This window comes from Calypte anna, chromosome 2, assembly GCF_003957555.1.
Source record: "Calypte anna isolate BGI_N300 chromosome 2, bCalAnn1_v1.p, whole genome shotgun sequence".
Classification (NCBI taxonomy): Eukaryota; Metazoa; Chordata; class Aves; order Apodiformes; family Trochilidae; genus Calypte; species Calypte anna.
Window position 1 is genome coordinate 104,234,516 of NC_044245.1, and position 20,124 is coordinate 104,254,639.

Sequence of the window (20,124 nt, forward strand, 5' to 3'; positions counted from 1 at the left end):
TCAGAGTTTGTTTGTTATCTCAATCAAAAACAGTGTGCACCAGCATTGAAGGAAAAAAGTTTATGCTAGAGACCTGTAACTAGTGTAATTCCCCAGGCATCAGTGCTTGGTCCAGTCCTGTTCAACACCTTTATCAGTGACCTTGAGTCTGAGTGTCTTCTCAGCAAGTTTGCTGATGACACAAAACCGGGAGGAGTGGCTGATTCACTTGAAGACTGTGCAACCATTCAGCAAGATTTGGCCAGACTGGAGAGCTGGGCCGAGAGAACCCTAATGATGTTCAACAAGAACAAGTGCAGAGTCCTGCACCTGGGAAGGAATAACAAAATGCACAGTACAGGTAGAGAGGGGATCTGCTAGAGAGCAGCCCCATGGGGCCTTGGAGTTCCTGCTGGACAACAAGTTATCCATGGGACAGCAATGTGCCCTTGTGGCCAAGTAGACCAATGGTATCCTGGGGTGCATTAAGAAGAGTGTGTCCAGCAGATTGAGGGGGGGATTGAGGGAGATTCTTCTTCCCCTCTACTCTGCCCTAGTGAGACCTCACCTGGAGTACTGCATCCAGTTCTGGGCTCCCCAGTTCAAGAGGGACAGTGATTTACTTGAGAGGGTACAATGGAGGGCTATGAGGATGCTTAAGGGACTGGAATACCTGACTTGTGAAGAAAGGCTGAGAGACCTGAGGCTTTTTAGTCTGGAGAGTAGAAGGCTGAGAGGGGATCTAATTAATGCATATAAATAGATAAGGGCTGGCATCAAGAAGAAAGGGACAACCTCTTCTCACGCATGCCTGTGACAGAATGCGGAGCAATGGATTCAAGATAGAGCACAGGAAGTTCCACCTCAACATGAGGAAGAATTTCTCTACTGTAAGGGTTACAGAGCTCTGGAACAGGCTCCCCAGAGAGGCTGTGGAGTCTCCTCCTCTGTAGACTTCAAAGACTCATCTGGATGCATTTCTTAGTGACCTGCTCTAGTTTTGGTCCTTCATGGGCAGGGGGTTTGATTCAATGATCTTCAGAAGTCTCTTCCAACCCCTGACATCCTGTAATTCTGTCATTATGGTGGATACTTACCTGAGAGAAGGTCTGTGCATAAGAGAAGAGTGGGCTAATCTCCTCCACTGCTGATGGACACAACTTGTAGAAATTAATCAGCCCAGAAGATGACCAGGCCCAAAGAGTTGTGGTGAATGGAGTAAAATCCAGGTATCAGCTGGTCACAAGTGTTCCACAGGGCTTAAGTATTGGGAGGCAGAGAAGCTGGATGATCTTTAAGGTACCTTCCAATCTTAGCCATTCTATCATCAGAACTCATATGCAGGTGGTACAGCATGAACTACAGTGAAGCTTTAAGGAAGGATTACAAGGAAACACTTAGGAGGAAAAAAAGTCTGCTTTTCCTCAGTGAAATGCCTGTATGAAAGGCTGAGCTTTGGATACTGGTATACCAAAGTGTGACAGAGCAGAGGGACATGGAGCTCCAGAGTACTGACCCACAAAAAAGTGGGTTGATCAGAGGTTTTAAACGTCTTGTTTAGAAGTGATTCCCTGATTCAGTTCCTCACAGAAAAAGAACGAGAACGCATGGCATTCCCATCATTCTGGGAACCAAAGGCAGGCCCAGATAGCACTTAACATCCTTCACACTGCTTACATCATCTTTTACATTTAACAGGATGCTCTGCAGAACAACACAGTGCTCAACTTCAGGATCCATACTGACAACAAGAACAATGATGGCATCACTGAAGCGCTGGGTAAAAGATTATGAATCAAGAAACAGAAATATCTTACTGTGTGGAAGAACTTGCTGCACAGCAGGGATCAATCCAGCATGAAAACCACCCTAGGAGAGAATGTGCTCTCATGCACTTGCATTTGTAAATTTTCTTGAGTGATTCTTGAGTGGAGAGAGGCACTATTACAGTAGTTTTAAAGATTTTCCAGGGAACTTTGATAGACAACTAGACAACTCCATGAATGATCTCCTCCTTTCTCCTCATCACATTATGGTCAGACAAGAAAAAAGGTCCAGAAGAGAAAGCAAAACTTGTTTCATAAAAGTTCTTTTTAAAAATATAGGGAAAAATAGAAATTAATTAAGAATTATAAATTAGTTAATTAGATAATTAATTTTTTTTAAAAATTGGAGAATTCCTTGTTGAAGGACCTTAAGAACAGGTGAGATCACTGCTGAGCCAGCTTCCCTATCAGATCTATTTCTTGACCAGATAACATCAGAAAATTCTGGTGAGTCTGACATATGGCTTGAAGACAGAAGATAGCATCCTAAGTACCCTCGTCCTTTACAAAGGATCCTTTACTTGGATCCTGGGACATAGAGACATGCAGGAGGCTTCATTCTTTGCTGCCTTGCCTTCTCCACTGACCAGCTGTGGTTCTCATAGCCTCTCTGGTGTGTCAGATCTTGATCAGTTCAAGCCAGCCAGCACTGGCTACATAAATTTGTCATTCTTGACCAAGCTATTGTTGGTCCTTTCTACCCCCTGACTTTACAGCTACTTTAGGGAAAGATATTCAAGCTGCAAAAGCTGGCTGGAGATTTTTAGTATCTAGTATTTATGAGGTGTTCAGGAACATGTTTCTTATATAGCCAAGAACACTGATGAGGACATTTTCAAAATTTAGATTCTGATTTAATTTTCCTATCTGGAATGGAGAGATATGGGGGATTTATTCCAAGCATGACCATGATTTGTTAATATTACAACTGTACTTGTACATACCATATAAAAAGTATGTTTCCTCTGATTCATTGTTAAACTGCTAGAAAGTTAAATGTCATAGTTCTTGCTGTAAGTGAACACAGAATACTTCACAAAAGTTTTCCTTAGTTTGTGTACACAGAGCCAATCCTTGTAACCTCACTTCCCCAAACTGCCAAAACCTCTGTCCTCACAGAAACATGTATTTTTTTCCAAAGACAGTGTTTTGAAAGGCTCATCAAGTTCACTCACTGTTCAAAATAAATCATCCTATTTATCATCGGGTCATCATCTCAAAACATCATGAAAAACTTCTGATGTACATAACCTTTGTTTTCATTCTGCTGGGTGGAATTAAAGCAATGTCAAGCTTTTTATAGACATAACATTTGTTTTGTTCTTTTTCTGCATGTTTTACCCAGCTGCTAAGACAATTATCAAAAATCACTAGGGAAATGGATCACTGTTAGTGCCACTGAAAACAGCCACATCAAGATAATCCAGTGATACCAAAAATTACAGGAGGCAAACACCAGAAACAACATACACTCTTTTGTTTCTTGAGAGAGAGCCACTGAAATAACTTCCCAGATTTCAGAGTTCCATCTCATTGGTATATACATTTCCTTGAGAGTAACTGTGTACAAGGGTGAACACAAATATAAAATGCTATGTTAGGTATGGAAGCCTAGCAAAAATGAAACAAAAGCCTTCAGAAAAGGAAAAAAAGAACAGTGCCATCTTAATCTTAATGCCATCCCATCTTAATCTTAATGCCATCTTCTGTATTTGATAATTCACATTAATTTTCTCAGATATTAACACCTCTGTTTACATACAGTTTTCATCTCAGCTGGAGTACAAGCCATTCCTATCTAGCTCTCCTCTGCTTTAAGGCAACAACTTTAAGGCAACCAAACATTGCCAGCTACGTCACTTCCCTGCATCTTAGCAAGAAGAGTCTGATCCAGAGAGATCCAGCACCTCCAGAAACAGATGAACAAGGCATTGTCTGGGACAGACAAATACATGGAAGAACACCAAGGGGCTTGGATCTCTCCAGTCTAAAACTGTCCAGCGTGTTCTGATGAGCTGTTTTGAAATAATCCAGACTTGAGATGAGATCTTCACAGAACAGGTGCTGACTCTGAAGGTTCACAAACATGAGAAAGCCAGCAATGAACAAGAAGAGGCACCAATGACCACCAGTAAGCACACACTGGTTGAGGAAGACTGGTCCAAGCACTTGGAAACCTGCCATAGCGGGCAGCAAAAATCACTGCTAAAGATGACAAACATGGTACACATCCTTCCTTGCAAGAAAGTGGACTAGAACTAAAGTCAAGTACAACTGGACTGCTTGTGAATAGGGCAGGGGAGAAAATCAAATACAAGGAACTCATGGGGAAAAAAACCCAAACTGTTTTCCTCCCATGGTCATTAGTCAAAATAAAGTGCCATTAACAGCTGCAGATACTGTGCACAGAAGATATTCCCAGTCCTGCATAGTACCTGAAATAATACCACATTCAGAAGCAGAGTAAAATCAAACAAGCACTAGCTATTTAATTTCAGGTCAGCTTTGGGGATGATCTACCATAGAAATAAAAAATTCCCTTGAAGCTTTCAAAAATATTGCCTATTGTAATGATAAGGCATTCTGTGCAATCTGGATCATTTCTAGAAGTTTGAAGGCTCCCTTAAACCATTTTTAAAGTAACAGAGCAAACATCTGGTTAAAGGAGATAACCACAAATGGGGGCAAAAGTCCTCCATCCAGCTCTCATGTAAAGCCTCCTTCCTCTAGATATTGATTTAGTTGTACTAATCAACACATTGAAAGGATCTGTGAGAGTTTTCAACTGTCTTCTGAAGCTCTGTTTTTACCAATTAAAAGGAAATTCAAAATATGCTGCTTAACCTAACAGCTTCAGGTGATAATGCAGCCCCCTGAAGGAGCAGTATTAATAAAACCACTGACAGGGAAAGGATTTCAAGAAGAGACACAGATTTTTCTGAGGAAAAGTAATGAAGCCTTAACCTCGAACCACCAAAATGATAGTCCTTCCCAAAGGAAACAGCAATGCTATGATCCTGCCTGATAAGCTGAGCAGCCTAAACAAAGGAATGAAACCCTCCAAAGTGAAATAAGTTGGAGAAAAGGGGAAAGGAAAACAGGTTTCCCTCTCAGTTCTGCTCACTGGGTGGAAGCTACCTTGAGCACATCTCCTGCACCACTCTCACTCCAAGTGCAGATGTGTGCTAAAGTTTTCCATTCCCTCAGAGTCTCAGCTGGAGACTCTGAGCCTATGAATGCAGTAAACACTGCAATGAGCTTGTGCATTACAGCAGACTTAGATGCACACTGCTCATAGGTGGACTCTGTTCAGCTCTCCTGAAGGAAGAAAACCCTTTTAGCCCTCCCTGACACACACTATTGATCAAGAGATGCACAAGCCCGGGCAGGGTTGTTACTTAAATTGTAAGCCATGCTGGCACCATGGCAACGGTGGCACCATGGCAACGGTGACAGCAACTTCATGATCCACAAAGCTTTGATCCAGCCATGTAGAAGTTTTACCAGCTGCTGTAAAATTGTTTGAGATCCTTCGTTTCATTTTTGCCTAAATGCCTGCACAGATCTTCCCTAAAAAATCCTATGTTTATCTCAAAGGAGGTTTCGGTCAGTCTCTTCTGCCTTTTCCTCGTATTTTATTTCACTTTATTTAATTTTTTTAGCATTATTAAAACAATAATGCTAAATTCCAGGGTTTCGTTAAGAACAAAGTGAGTTCCACGTCCTGTGACTCAAAAGCAGCCAGTATTCAAACATGCCTTAGCAGTCAAATGCCTAATGATAAAACTTGGTTCTAGTGTAAACGAATCTATCTGGTTTTCATATCAATTAATTTCTGACCCAGCTTAAAATCATCTACATGTTGCATTTAAAAACATATTAAGCAAAGAAGGAGAGGGTAGACCAAATAACAAATACAGTCAGCAACCTGCCCTCTAAAACATTTTCAGAACAGAAACAGTAAAAATGTTCACCTCTAGCAAAATCATCAGATATTTACGGTGTTGGTTTTTTTTTACTTTACCAATACTCAAAATAATAATCACTGTATCACAGAGGAGTATTTCTATATATATCATCTTTCTGTAAGAAAGTAGATTTCTTAATTAGAGGGAAGATAATCCTCTGCATTTCTATACCTAGACACTCATACACCATTCCAGTATTGAGTGAATTAGGTATATATCCTCTATTTTCTATTGCCTTTATGAAGATTTTTCTCAGTGATTCTTTTCATTTCCAGGATGTGGTGACCAATATAACCAAGACAGTGATCCTGCAAGACTGATGCAATAGGTGGTTGTATCTGCTTCCTTACAGTCATTCAGCATCCTGTCTTATCAGATTAGTACATTGTCAAGGATTAATGTATTATCTTTTCAGAACAATGTGCTACAGAAACTCTTTTTTAACCCTGGCCATCATGTGAACGCCAAAAGAACTGCTGAGCTGCTTTCTAACTTCATTATTCTTTTATTCCTTATAAGACAAAGGTGGCCAAGCTATTGTTCTTGCACTGTGTGCATCTCATTAGCAGTTTGGCTTGGGGAGAAAAACAAGCCATTAGGGGATACTGAGGCTGTAGTTACTGGGTCATTCTGGAACCCAGCTGTGTGCCCAGCCACATCCTACAAAGCAGAAAGGGCTCAAAAAAAGTCCATCTGTCTCTTGTCTCTGAATCACTTGTAGAGAATTCTCTGCCCTCACCTCTTTAAGGTACCTGGCACACATCTTACAACTCTCAGACATACAAAGATTTAATGTATAGTTAAAGAATTTCCAATTCTCGGCAATACATTAATTTCCTTGATTCTGCATTATCTTTTTTAATCCTCACAAGAGCTACCACAGATAAGACAGAGCTGTTATTTTATGCTGCACAGACACCTTACAATAGTTAATTACAGAAAATAAAAAAGGATATGTAGGTTACTGAGTGTAATTAATAGAATTTCTACAAAAAAAATCTTCTTCTATGAGAAACAGGATAACATGGTCCTATTCACAATGATAAAACATGAGTAAGACAGGGTCTAATTCTTTCTTTTTAGAAAGCCCCACATCTGTCACTGTATAAACATCTATATATGTGTTCATTTATAAACACATACTATATATAGCATAGAAATAAAAAGAACATACATGACTGATGAGACAGAAAAGGACTTAGGGGTGGTGGTAGATGAGAACCTTGACGTGAGCCACATCCTGACGTGCAACCACATCCTGCGCTGCATCCAAAGAAATATGGCCAGCAGGGTGAGGGGGGTGATCAAGAAGGTGTCTTTAGGCCAAATAACTTTGATTTTATTTTTTTTTTTTAATTTTTCAAGAAGTGCTTTGTCCATTCTTGGTGTCACAAGATGGACTGCTTCTGCATGTATATTTCACCAAAAGCTGAAATACATTTTTACTTCAAGGTTATACCGAACTTAAGACCCAATGCCTCCTGTTTTCTGTAAATGCTTCATGCATGATAATGCTTAACTGTCATTTTCCTCTGTCATTTCAGCCTGTCAAGGACTTGATTTGCTTTATATGTTGCCCCAGTACTCCAAAGGCCTTAAACTTCTCCTACCACTTAGTCTCTCCCCTAAATACTCTGAGTTCAGAATTTGACAGGGAAATGTGATTCATCATCTTGTTCTTATTTTATGAATTACTGAATATTTCTGTAAATGGAGTAAGCACTGCAACAGCAACAACAACAGCAGTGAAGTGTTCTACCTATTAGGATGATGGACAAAAAGTGGAGTGGACCAAGAGCCAAGTATTGGTTGATGACAGACAATTCAGGAGAATTTATGACCCTTTCCTAATGCACCAGGTTTGTAGTCAATGGGCACACTGGACAAAAGGAGATATCTGCATGCTGACCTTAGCTGATAAAAAACTTAGATCCTGTGGCATGCAGTTTATTAATCTCTTCACTTCAAGTCTATAGAAATTTCTATAGAGTGTCTGCTTCTGCTGAAATTACCCAGTCACTGAAACCTTTTGAACTTGTAAAAAACATACACTTTTTTTTTTGTTTTACTCAGTCACTTGTCTCAGTATCATCTTGTGTTTAATGCTCTGAATTTTATTGGTCAGTAACGTGGCATACTGTGGTAAAGAATAAATTTTTCTATCTGATTTTCACAGTCTTGCTTTTCAGTTTGGAGGAGCAGCCAGATGTTCTAACACTTCACCGCTATAAAACACCACAATAAAATACCTTTCATCTTATGTTAAGCTCAGCAAGAGCTAGCCCTCTGGCATTCCAAGCTATTCTTCACCTCATCTAACCTTCATGAGATCATGAAATAAAATTAACATAAAGGGACAGAGAAGGCTGATAACCCAGGTAAGATGGCCATGCTTTGGCATCGTCACATTTAAGCGGCCAACCTAGCAGGCAAACACAGTTTTGCTACATATACCTGGCACAAAACAGAGTTGGCTCCTTGGGAAGCAATGAACTCAGCATCTGCCTGTGCTAGATGCCAGTGGGTGGGCCAGTAGCCACATCAGGCAGGAACTGCTATTCTATCTGCCTTGCAGCATCAGGACCTCTGACCAAAGGCAGGAGAGGAGGCAAATCCAAACTCCTCACAGGTGGATCATGATCTCCCACCACAGCAGCTCAGCTGGCATTCAGGAAAAAAAAAGAAACCCAAAACAACAAAAAGCTGGTTCCAGAGTGTAAAGTTGTAAGCAGTCAAGGGGCCATGGAGAAAAGGAAAAATGAGAGTTCAGTTTCCTGGAGACAGTTCCCACATTGGCACTGTGGTGGAAGACAGTATTTTGAAGAGCAGACTGCTTAGTGGCTGTGATTATTCTTCACCATTTAGCTGCTCTATCTGCACCTTTTCCTAATTCTTACCAAAGTCCAAATTAACCAGGAGGATGCCTTCAACCCCTGTCAGTTTGTTCTCCCTCAAAGTGCAAGAGAACATATTTACAGGGACCACAACTTCTGAAAGAGAATGGAGGCAAATAAGGCAAAAAAAATACTGGCCTAAAGGCAGATATTTTACAGGCTCCATCAACGTGTTTCCACACATCACAAAAAGTGAGTTTTTTTTTCAACAGTCAGCTGGAAATTCAGCCCAAAGCCATGTGCTTAGGTGTTAACCTATACTAAGTAACAACCTTCACAAGGTAGACTGACAGCAGAAAATATCCCCTGAGCAACCTGTGAACTCATTAGTGAACTTTCCCTTTCCATGCAGACATCAGACAGGTAAGCACACACCCACTCTGAAGCCACCTCTGCTGGTTCAGATGACCTGGATGGGGACTGGCCCGTTGTGACAAGACTGATCATATCTGGAGCACCTTGCTGTAGAGGGGTTGCTGGGTAGGACACTGCACAGACTGTCAGTGACTGCTCTTTCTGTGACAGATTACCCCAAAGTCTCAGGCTGAACACTGCAGATCAAGGCCATTGTCAGTTCAAGAGCTGTGGGGTTTTGAGTGCATCTTCAAATATCTTCTTGCCCCCAGTATTGCTGCTATAAGAAAATAGATTTTACACATGAAAGCACAAATGTTGCTGAAAGTATTCAAGGATATTGTGAGAATGAAGGAAGATGCCTAGCTTAAGGGGAATATTTAAGTGAAAAGCAATACGATGCATTTTTTCATAGTTAAAAACCATAGAAACATCTGAAGTGCTTATATTCCTTGTTAGTGTATCGGATGTAAAACATTTTTCTGTCATGACTAACTCAGAATGCTGTGGAGGGTATCACTAGTATCAAAAATAGCAGAAGAAACTTCGGGATGCGTAATCAAGTATTTTTTAAAAATCCGTTAGCAAAAATAGCAAGTTTCCATCAACCTCTCTCCTCCATGACACAGTTTTGGTATTTCTGTGCATGTATGAAGTCCGTTTCCTATTGTATTTCCCATCTCACAACTCCTTTGGGAAAACCTAATTCATAAACAAATAATTCCCAGACCAGATAACTAAATGTCCCTGCTGACTCCTTTCCGTACAACCCAACAACAATAACCCAGACACAGTCTCTACATTGCTATTCTCTGGTGTGTTTATGCTGTTTTAGTAATGATGTAATGGAAAGAAATCAACATGCTATTATTATTATTATTATTATTTTTATTATGCTAAGGACAGCAAGGAAGAACTGGTTCTCTTTAAGGTTTTATTTTTCCATTCAAACCCAAAAGTTTTTCCAGGGCTTCCTAACCATTCATTGTTACAAAAGGTCAAAATATTCCATCAGAAATCTTAAAAAAACTGGTATCAGCTTGAAAAAATTTATTAAAATACTAACACAGCTAATCCACTTTGAGCAATGCCTTTTGTGAGCAATGTCACAAGGTTCCATGCTTAGCCCTAATGGGTCTCAGCAGTCCCTGTGTGTCTCATTCATGGACAGAGAGATGGAAGTGACTACAGTTGACTACAGTCTTTGGCCCCCTATTTCCTCAGAAAGGGTGCGGAAGCCTCAGCTAGAAGACACATTCCCTTCTGCCCCCCTTAGGACAACCACCCACAGCATGTAGAGAAAGCTGGACTTTGCCTTTTTTCCTCCCCATTGCTAGCTGTGGTTAGGAGAAGAACAACTCACAGTCATCTCCTGAGATTGTTCAAAGATCGTATGATTTCAAGGACAGGACATAAGCCACTCGCTCTGCTTCCTCCAGAGGTGTTCTTGATGACTTTTGATGAAAGTCAAAATTTAATCCTTAAGCAGGGGTACAGAGTGAGATTAGGAAATGACAGCACTTCACATTTTGCACAGATTGGTTCTGAACTGGGAAGGGAGAGGAAGAAAAAGAGAGCCAGCAGCAGATTGCTAACATGAGAAGTTTCTGAAGAAAGCAACTTTGGAGTCACCAAGAGGTCAGAGAGGCTCTAGATTTGTGAAGCAGTCTGGAGACATTTCACTCATAAATGTTTTTAAGAATCAAAAAGCAAGCGAGTGACCCAGACCCTGAAAATAACAGGGAACAAGCAAGGAAGAAGAATGTGGCTATTTTTGCTCATTTTCAGAAGTCTAGCCTTAGCTATCTGAGAGATCTTCTACATGAGTGTGTTATATTTTTCTCCCATAAAATTTTGCCATCTACATCAGTACATTAGCATCGGAAATGATTTCTGAAAGAGTTCTCACTCTTTTCTCTTTGTCACACTTATGATTCATCTCCCAGCCTCAGCTCTCCATACACAACTCCAGGAACCCAAATAAAAAATGGAAGACGAGGAATCTATTATGCAGAGGAACTAATGAACCTGCATCCTCTGCTATTCAAAATTCTGATATATTTGATGAAATCTACTTTTAAACCACCATTTTCTACTATCAAGCAAATAAAGACAGTTTGTCAGAGGCAGGGGTGGAAAAGCCTGTTCCAAAGACATACCCAACCTAGTGGTTCTGCAGCTTGCTTTATGCTCAAGAGAATGACAATACCCAATGTACACAATGCACTTCAAATGGATAACACAATGGATAAAAGGAAACAAACTGATTCAGAGCATGTCTTAGGGCTCAAGCTATCAAGTAATGTTCACTGAGACTGGATTTATCATTTTGAGCACTGATGAAAATTACAGAGCAATATCACCTCCAAGTTGCAACTCATCACTGTATGTACTTATTTGTTGACAATGTCATGCCCAAAAGCTGTGTCGCTGCCATTTTCGAATGGATACCCAACTGCAGCCCTACACAACTCTTCTAAATGTACATATTAAAATTTTCCATTACCTGAAGATTCAAGATACCCAGCGAGTCTCAGCTGTTCTTGCAAGACAGCTTCCTTAAATTGCATTAGTGCCTCAGGGAGCCTGTGCCACTTAGCTTAGTGGTCATGTATCACACAAAGGAGTTGTTATGGAGACTGATGTCTTCCCAACAATTATATGGTGTAATGAGTGTTGGATGCTACAACGTAACTCTCAAACTGTCTCCATGGAAACTACCTGAAAACCTATATTTTTAAGGTTTCAGCAACTGGTCTTTTTTATAGACCCTTAAGATGAAGTTAAGAGCACACTGCCTTGTCTGCTCATGAAGATTGGCTGCAAAACACATTTTCTTTTCCAAGGTATTTGCATGGTCCCCATGGTGACTCACAGGAATCAAATGTATGTTTCAAGAATAAATGTACTCACTGCATTTCATACAGGGAGGACCAACAACTGATAAAAAAGAACTTTCACCATTTTTAATTACCTTTAAATGTGTGCATATGTGTGTGTGAATATCCACATGTACACAAGGTGTGCAGATAGAAGCAGCTCACTTCTACATTTATGAACTCAAAAGCTTTAGGATCATGGAATCTCTCAGTTTAGAGATGTACCTAAACCACACTGGTGCCACGGGGAGCACCTACCAACAAGAGTCCAGCCAGGTCTAACACACAATTCTTCCTCTCTCCCAGGGCTTTGGCTTCCAGATGCAGTTTTTTTCCAGGCTGGGCGAGCAGAGATCTCAAGACACCCTTGCACACAGTGCAGGACCTTGGCCGAATGAAAACTCACTGTGTTTATGGAACTCCAGTGGGAGTTGATGACATTTTTGCATACAGCTTTATGAGGTCCAAGCCAAGAAAGCAATGTGCTTTTCAGCCAAGAATCTCACTGTCACTTTTGCCTGCACATAGCAGCATGCAAAGCAGACACTACTTCAGTCCTCAGTATAACCAAGTGGGCAAGCACCAGCAAACTGAACATATTTTTGTTCTTGTTATGTTATATAAATCAAATTTTTAAACAGATTTTTTTCTTTTTATAAAAAATCCTCCCACAATAGGGCAGAGATGAAGAGCCAATTACTTGAGAAAGTACTGATGGCAGGACTCTGTTTCAGAGTGGCAACTATTTATACAAGTAAATAGCCCTCAGCAGAAGAACTGACATTCTGGACCAGAATATTTTATAGCACTTGCACGCTAAGCAGCAGTGCGAGAGGAATTAAAAGATCTAAAAATAGAGTGCATGCTTTAGCAGAGGCTTTAGGCTTGCAAAAATGTGCAAAAACATGAATTTGTTTTATTTCTCTTGGTTCTCTTGGAATTAAAGCAGTTAAAATTCTCACGTGAACTGCTGTCTATGAAGAGGGGTGCAGTGAACATAACCATAAGACTTGCAGTAGTGGCCTCTTCAGTTTATGAAAAGCAGGAATTTCTCCTTTAATAAAAAACATGAGTACTCTTCTAGTCTTTAGGAGGAATATAACCCATTTTTTTCACAGACACAAAGAGAAATATTGTCTATCCATTCTCTTCAAGACGTCATGGCGACCAAAGAAGCAGATACCCAGGCACAAAATATAAAAGCAAAGAGAACAGGAGGCATTTGGAATAGCTGTTATATATTTTGGGGGAGGATTAAAACTGCTGGTGTGTAAGTGCAGCAGGCTACAGACCCCTGGATAAGATACTCTTGCAGACACTTCAGCAAAAGTACTTTCTTAATGTCTGATAGCCACCTTTAAACATAGGGTGATTGGCAGCAGACACATTTACAAACAAGCAACCAATGAAATTGTCAAGGGAGGATTTTACGTTTCTGGGAAGCTCCAACACTGTTCGGATGCCCTGGAGATGACACATGGTACATGGGATGGCCATGTAGAAGAGTTGCATACTCCTGGTCAGATTAATCTAAATTTTGCTTCAATAAATGCAGAAAAAAATCAGTGTAAAACTCAGTGCAACTTGATTTCAGTTTTCCAACTTTATTTCATCAGTGAGGGAGGAAGTAAGGGAATCAAAAACCCACTGACTTTACTATTTATTCTTCCTCTTTAAAACAAGGTGTCTCAATAGGTTCCTATTGGAAACTAACTGAATTCCCTACAAGTTTATTGAGATAATACTGAGCATGACATGGGAACATGAATTAATAAATAACTAGTATCTAGCCAAAGAAAAGTTCTGAAATACTATTTTTTCCTTGTATTCATAATTTAGATTATTCTGCTGCTTAACTTTTAAAGACCCTAATAGGTTTCATCACCAGATACAGATCGCCAGCCTTACTCTGAACAAGCTCACTGACAGCCCTGTTAGAGCTCACCAGATGCTTCTGTCTGTATACACGAGCATCTTCAGTTCTTCTTCCCAGTACATGACCCACGATACTATCATAGCTTTCAAATTAAGACAAGAAATCTCACTACAGTTTCAAATCCTTACTCATCTGGGGATTAAAACTGTGCAAGGCTATGACAAAGCATTCCATATTTCTTACGCTTCTTAAAAGCTTTTTTTGTTGTTGCTGTTGGGTTGTTTGCTTGTTTTACCGATCACTTTAGCAATTTTTTTTTTAGCATTTCTCATGCATCTATACAGATATGAGTAACACACACACAACATTATTTGCTTCACATCAAAAGTGCAGAAAGCATTTGTCACTATAAATATCACACAGGACTACATACACAGGTGAAACCTGTGCTTTGTCTGTCTCTGCACAAAGTAATGCTTTGACATGAAAGCTGGCAAAAATCATTATGGGGAAGAATTTAAAAACCTCATGCATTGATTAAATTGCCACAGCCAAAGTAACTATCATAAAAACAAGTTACAACCCTGCTCCAGTTTTTAAGTGAATGAAAAATTAGAGGGCAGGGAGGCCAAATATGTGGACTTCACAAAGAATGTGTCCTTGAATCTGCAAAGCAGGCCCATCAGATTTCATGGTTTAGTTTATTGGTCTATTGGCACTTTAAAAGAAATGAAGTGGTGGCAACAATCTCAGCCCCAGCTCATCAGTCACATAGGTACAAAGCATCCAAATGGAAAACAGATTTTCTAATTCTCCATTCTCTACACCTCCCTAGAGGCCTGTGCTGCTGTCTGAGGGCTACAGCATTCTCCTTTCTTGGCTCATTTGCAAGATAAACATATTCTGGCCTCAAACACTGCTTCTTTCCAACTGCTGGTGAAAACTCCAGTCAGTCTGAGAGACTAAGAGGATGATCTAGGGCACTACTCAATCCAAGAAAAATGCTCATGTGGGAATGCAAAGCTGTTGTTGTGACCATAGTTTTTTTTTTTCTTTTTTTCCACTGGATATCATTTTGCAAGTCCAGATTCAAGCACTTTCTATCTTTATTCTTTATCTGCATTAACTTCAATTTCGTTGGTTTGTTTTTTTTTTTAAAGGGAGTCTCACATTTGGATTTACAGTATTGGATTTTTACAGTACTAGTTAAATATTGCTATTCTGCACCTATCATGACATAAGATTTGATTGAGAAGGCCCTCATATCCAGGCAATGTTAGGCTGCATCTGTACATAGTTATAACACTTCCAGCCACTGCAGGAAGCAGCATTAGTGATCAGATAGTGATCAGGGCTCTTCTTAACTATCCCCTATGTAAATTTGTAACTCCTCATAAGCTGGAGCAACTCTTCTATGAACAAGCTGAGGCAGCTGGGGCTTTTCAGCCTGGAGCAGAAAAGGCTCCAGGGAGATCTTATAGGGATACTTCCAGCCCCTGAAGGGGGCTACAGGAAAGCTGAGGAGGGACTTTTCACAAAGGCATGTAGTGATAGGGAGTAGATTAAGACTGGACATTAGGAAGATACTCTTCACTGTGAGAGTGGTGAGATGCTGGGACAGGTTGCCCTAGGATGCTGTGGATGATCTCTCCTGGAAGTGTTCAAGGCCAGGCTGGATGGGGCTTTGAGCAACCTGGTCTAGTGGGAGGTGTCCCTGCCCATGGCAGGGGAGATGGAACTGGGTGATCTTGAGGGTCCCTTCAAAGCAAAACCATTCTATGATGACTCTATGATTATAGTTACCAGATACCTTGTGAGAATTTCTGGTAGATCAGCCCCTACCCTTGTAGGAAAGTCAAATTTCAGCTCTTGCTTTCTGCCTATTTGTATCTGTCCCTGCATTTTTTTATGATCCCTGTTCTAAAACCAATGTATGGTGTTTCTGAATTTTTCAAGCATTCCCTGACCTCTAACTCAAAACCAGCTGCATTTTAGCACTTGGAGAAGCAGTTCTTCCATGCTCCTGATGCTGCCTCAGATGGGTATGACAGAGCTCTAAAATCATTCTTATTTCAAGCTTTAAAACACTAGTGGAAGACATCAGGGGAAACTGCTAGTTTTGATAAAATTATTAGTGTTTCAGACAGATCTCATGTTCTTATTACTTATTCCCCTTTTTAAACTTTTTAAGACATATAATTTGAGCATGGGGTTAGAAACTACAACATAAAAAGGACTAGTTTAGTCTTTTACAACAACCTTCCTAAGCAAGATACTAAAACATGCACATTAGCAAACAGAGACTTCTAGGTCTGAAGAACAGATTAAATTACTGTGACACAGGGACAAACCTTTAATTGCTATAAAGGCACGTAATTGCATTGACAACAGTGGCTAGAACAAACTTTGTCTAATTTATGCCTGGAGTTGGCCAAAGCCCCACAGATCTAGAAACCCTTGAACTTTGGGAAAGCTTTGATCCAGTCCAGACTTCATGGCTCTGATCCACTTCAGCTGGGAAGGACCCAGATCTGCTTAAAATGTATTTCACAACACATCTTTGCCTGCATTTTTTTCAGATAGCTCATAAATACCACAAGTAGAACCATTTCTCCTCATTCACAATACCTACTAGCAGAGCCAGCTATTCACATCTCCAGCACAATGTTAAAAAAGGAAAAAAAAAAACCCCAAAACCAAACAACAGAACAAACAAGACACAAGAGCAAGCTTTAGATCGGTTGACTTGCTACCAAAGAGCAAGAAGAAAGCTAAGGTACTAAAATTTGCACAGTCAGAATGTTTGGAAGAAATTCAAACTGGTGAGAAACTCTGTGACATGTACAGCATGGAACAGCTTGCAAAGCACAAAACCAGCCATCTCACTCCCTCCTTGTTATCCCCAGAAAAACCAAAGACTCATTTGAGTACAGTTCCTAAACAAGCATATTATGTAAGTCTATTTTTCTCGTTGTTGTTCTCTGAAGGTAAAAGGTTCATTCACAGTAGTAGCAAAGTTGTGATCACAAACCACACAGAAAGGTTGTGGTTTTCAGGTGAGCTAGTTGAGAGTGATGAAACTAAGTAAAATCTAACCAGGGAAAAGGAGTCTGACAAGCTCTTCTGACTGCATTTACCACTAATAATTTAACAAATAAGCTGTTAATAACTTAAACCAAGTACGGCCAGACCCTAGATCCACAGATCATAGGATAATTCCAGTAGGAATGGATCTCAGGAGGTCAGACCAAGTTGCTCAGGGCTTTTGTTCAGTTGAGCCTTGAAAACCTTTTCAAAGATGGAGACTGCACAGCCTCCCTGGGCAACCTCTGCCCCTGCTTGACTTGTACACGGGGTGAAAAAGTTTTTCCTTATACCCAATCTGAACCTCTCTTGTTTCAACTTAACACCTTTCACCACCACTCCCCTCCTCCACCATGTACCACAGTAAAGAGCCCAGATCTATCCTGACAGTTTCTCCATAGCTACTGGGCAGCTGCTGTTTGTTAGGTGCTCCCAAAGCTGTCTCTCTTCCAGGATGAACAAGCCTGGTCCAGCAGATGCTCCTCACAAGACAAGACAAGTGCTGCAGCTCCCTGAATATTTTTGGCAGCCCTCTGCAGAACTCACTCCACTCTTCCTTGTACTGAGGTGCCTAAAACAAAGCTCCCTGGTTCAGATGTGGTGTAACAAGTGCTGTGTAGAGGGACATGATCACTTCCATGAATCTACTGCCTGTGCTACTGTTAGCACAACCCAGGGTACTTTTGGCTTTCTTAGCTGCCAGAGCACACTGCTGGCTCACGTTCAGCTTCTTCTCTACCAAAATCCCCAGGTGCTTTTCCACAGAGCAGCCTGACAGGCCCCCAGTCCCCAGCCTTCATTATTGCCAGGGGCTCTTCATTCCTCTGTGCAAGGCTTCACACATCTGTCCTTGCTGAATTTTGCAAGAGTTCTGGTGACCCATTTCTCCAGCCTCTCCAGGTGCCTCTGGAAAGCAACCCTGTCCTTCAGCATTATTGACTGGCCCTACCAATTTGGTTTCCTTTGCAAAGGTGAATGCACTGAATCATCTCTGATTCTTCCATAAAGATGTCAAACAGGATGGGTCCCAGGACAGACCCCTGTGTTACTCCACTTGTCACAAGCCCCCATTTAAAGTAGGAATCATTAAGCTCTGCCTTCTGAACCTGATCATGTAACCATCTTTTCACCCATCTAACTGTCTGCACAGGCAGACTGTTAACAATCTGATTTGCATATAAGAATGTTGTGGGAGATACTGCCAAAAGCCTTGTTAATGTCAAGGCAAATGACATGCACTGCTCTCCCTTGCAGCAATAGCAGTGGGAGTTTTCAGGAGTATTCTTCTCCAAAACACCTCTGGAAAGTATAGCTTGGTATTACTGAGATAAGCCAAATCCTTAGCTGCAATAATCAAGCCAGGTCCAGTAAGCCCAGTCTATACACAGTATTTTATTTCAGCTAGTGATTCTGGCTCACTGTGCACCTGATATTTGTCACATCAACTTTACATGCAAGTTGCACAGGCAGTCCCTGGAGTTCCTAGGCAATAGGAATAGCAAGGGAAACCAGAGAGTTGCAGAAACTCCTCAGTTCTGTTGTGAGAAGCACAGATGCACTGTGTTCCTGCGAGGGTCTTTCTCTTACCTTTGCAAGGAAAGTCCATGCTGCATATTGCCCTGAGGTTGTGCTGCTTTTTAGCTTCACTGTGTGCAACATCAGAAAGAATCCCAACAGTCCACTGCAAGGGATGGGGAAAGCTTGTTAACAAAATCTCTTAATTTCAGCTAAGCAACGTCTTACATGTATCTTGGTTTTCCTAATGCAGAACTGAACAGTCACCCTTCAAGCTGTGTTAATCCAATTTGGAGACATAAATCTGCTGGACAAAGAGCTTACATTATGACTAGGACATTTTGGGTTTTGTTCAGTCAGTGACTAGGGTTTGAGTAAAGTAAGTCTGACGCTTTTATTGCTGGTCTCTAATGCACTTGCATAATCAGAAAAGTAGAGATTATTGGAAACATGAGGTGAGATATTAACTTCAGGCACTGAAATGGCTCTGAATAAAGGCAATGCCAACTTTAACAGGAGCCACACAAGTTTGGCAACTAACTCACTTCAACCTCCACACCGCCTTGAACTGAGGAAATAACCACTGGAAAGTTTCTGCCTAAAGCATTCAAGTGGTTTAAACTTCATGAAGCCTAAATTCCAATTAGGAAGTGAAATACATTCAGTCTACCATTTAACTGATGACTCAGTAGTGCTGGGAACAGAATACTCCAAAACTCTGCTGACAGCCATGTGAATTTTGATCCTCAAGTCATATAGGACATAGTCCTCAGTGTTCCTGTAGCCAAGGCTACTCTTAAGGAAACTCCGCTCCACATCTCACTGGACCTCACAGAGCTTATAAGCTTTAGCTCTGTATTTTTTCTCACTTATGGCAGACTTACACTGGTTGTGAATCAGTGAAACCAGCAAGCAGGGAATAAAAGAGGACTTGAGGATATGTAAGGCATAAATTTCTGTGTGGCTGGTTGAGAAGATTACAAAGTACTGTGGGAGGCTATATGGAAAACAAGATGGGATCAACACAGAACACAAGTGGTGAGGTAAATAAAAAAGGTATTCAAAGAAAGTATGCTGCTCTGGATACTGATACAATGCAGTTGGTGTCCTCTCTGCAACAGCAGGAAGGGTGGAAGACAGTGTGTCCCCATGTCAGAAGTTCCATGCTGGGCTCCAGCACCTACACCAAGTGCAGTTCCCTGCTCAGTATATGTGGCAAAGTTGCATCTCAGCCACATGTCAGTACAGGTGGTTTTTGACACACTGAAAAGTAGGGCAAAATAACTACCCAGGAGAAGGAGGAACTAGGGTTTCTTACACTGAACCATAATGAGACCCCCCCAAAGGCCTATTCGCTGTTCCTGGAGTTAAGCAAGCAGATGCAGCCTTGATGATAAAAGATAGCCCCAAACTCAGCTCCTACTTCAGAAGATGAAGTGCTGAACAACTGAGCATTCCACTCAGAGAAATCAGTGAGTTCAATGAAGCAGCACTGCCCAAACTTTTGAAAGCCCAGTAGCTAAAGTTTGCTCTTCATCTTCTGCCCTGTGGAGAAGGGCTTTTAGTCAGAGTGATTTTAAGCTGTTTAGTGTAATTCAGAGATAAAAAGTGAAACAGCTAATAATAACACCTGAAATACTGATGTCCCAATTAACACAAATTTACTTCTTTAACAGAAGGGAGCACTTTGCACCTTATTAGTAATGCTTCAGAAATTCTGCATGGGCAGTAGATTTAGCTGCATCAGTT

General features: G+C 40.9%; 1 protein-coding gene across 3 annotated transcripts in view; it reads right to left on the reverse strand.

Moving 5' to 3' along the window:
• The window catches only part of TMEM241 (transmembrane protein 241), a 57,670-nt gene that overhangs the window by 7,994 nt on the left and 29,552 nt on the right, over positions 1-20,124 (reverse strand). For all 3 annotated transcript variants that reach the window (XM_030446156.1, XM_030446155.1, XM_030446157.1), the window contains exon 13: positions 18,448-18,541. In XM_030446156.1, coding sequence (XP_030302016.1) covers positions 18,448-18,541 — 94 coding nt within the window. The remainder of the gene's footprint in view (positions 1-18,447; positions 18,542-20,124) is intronic.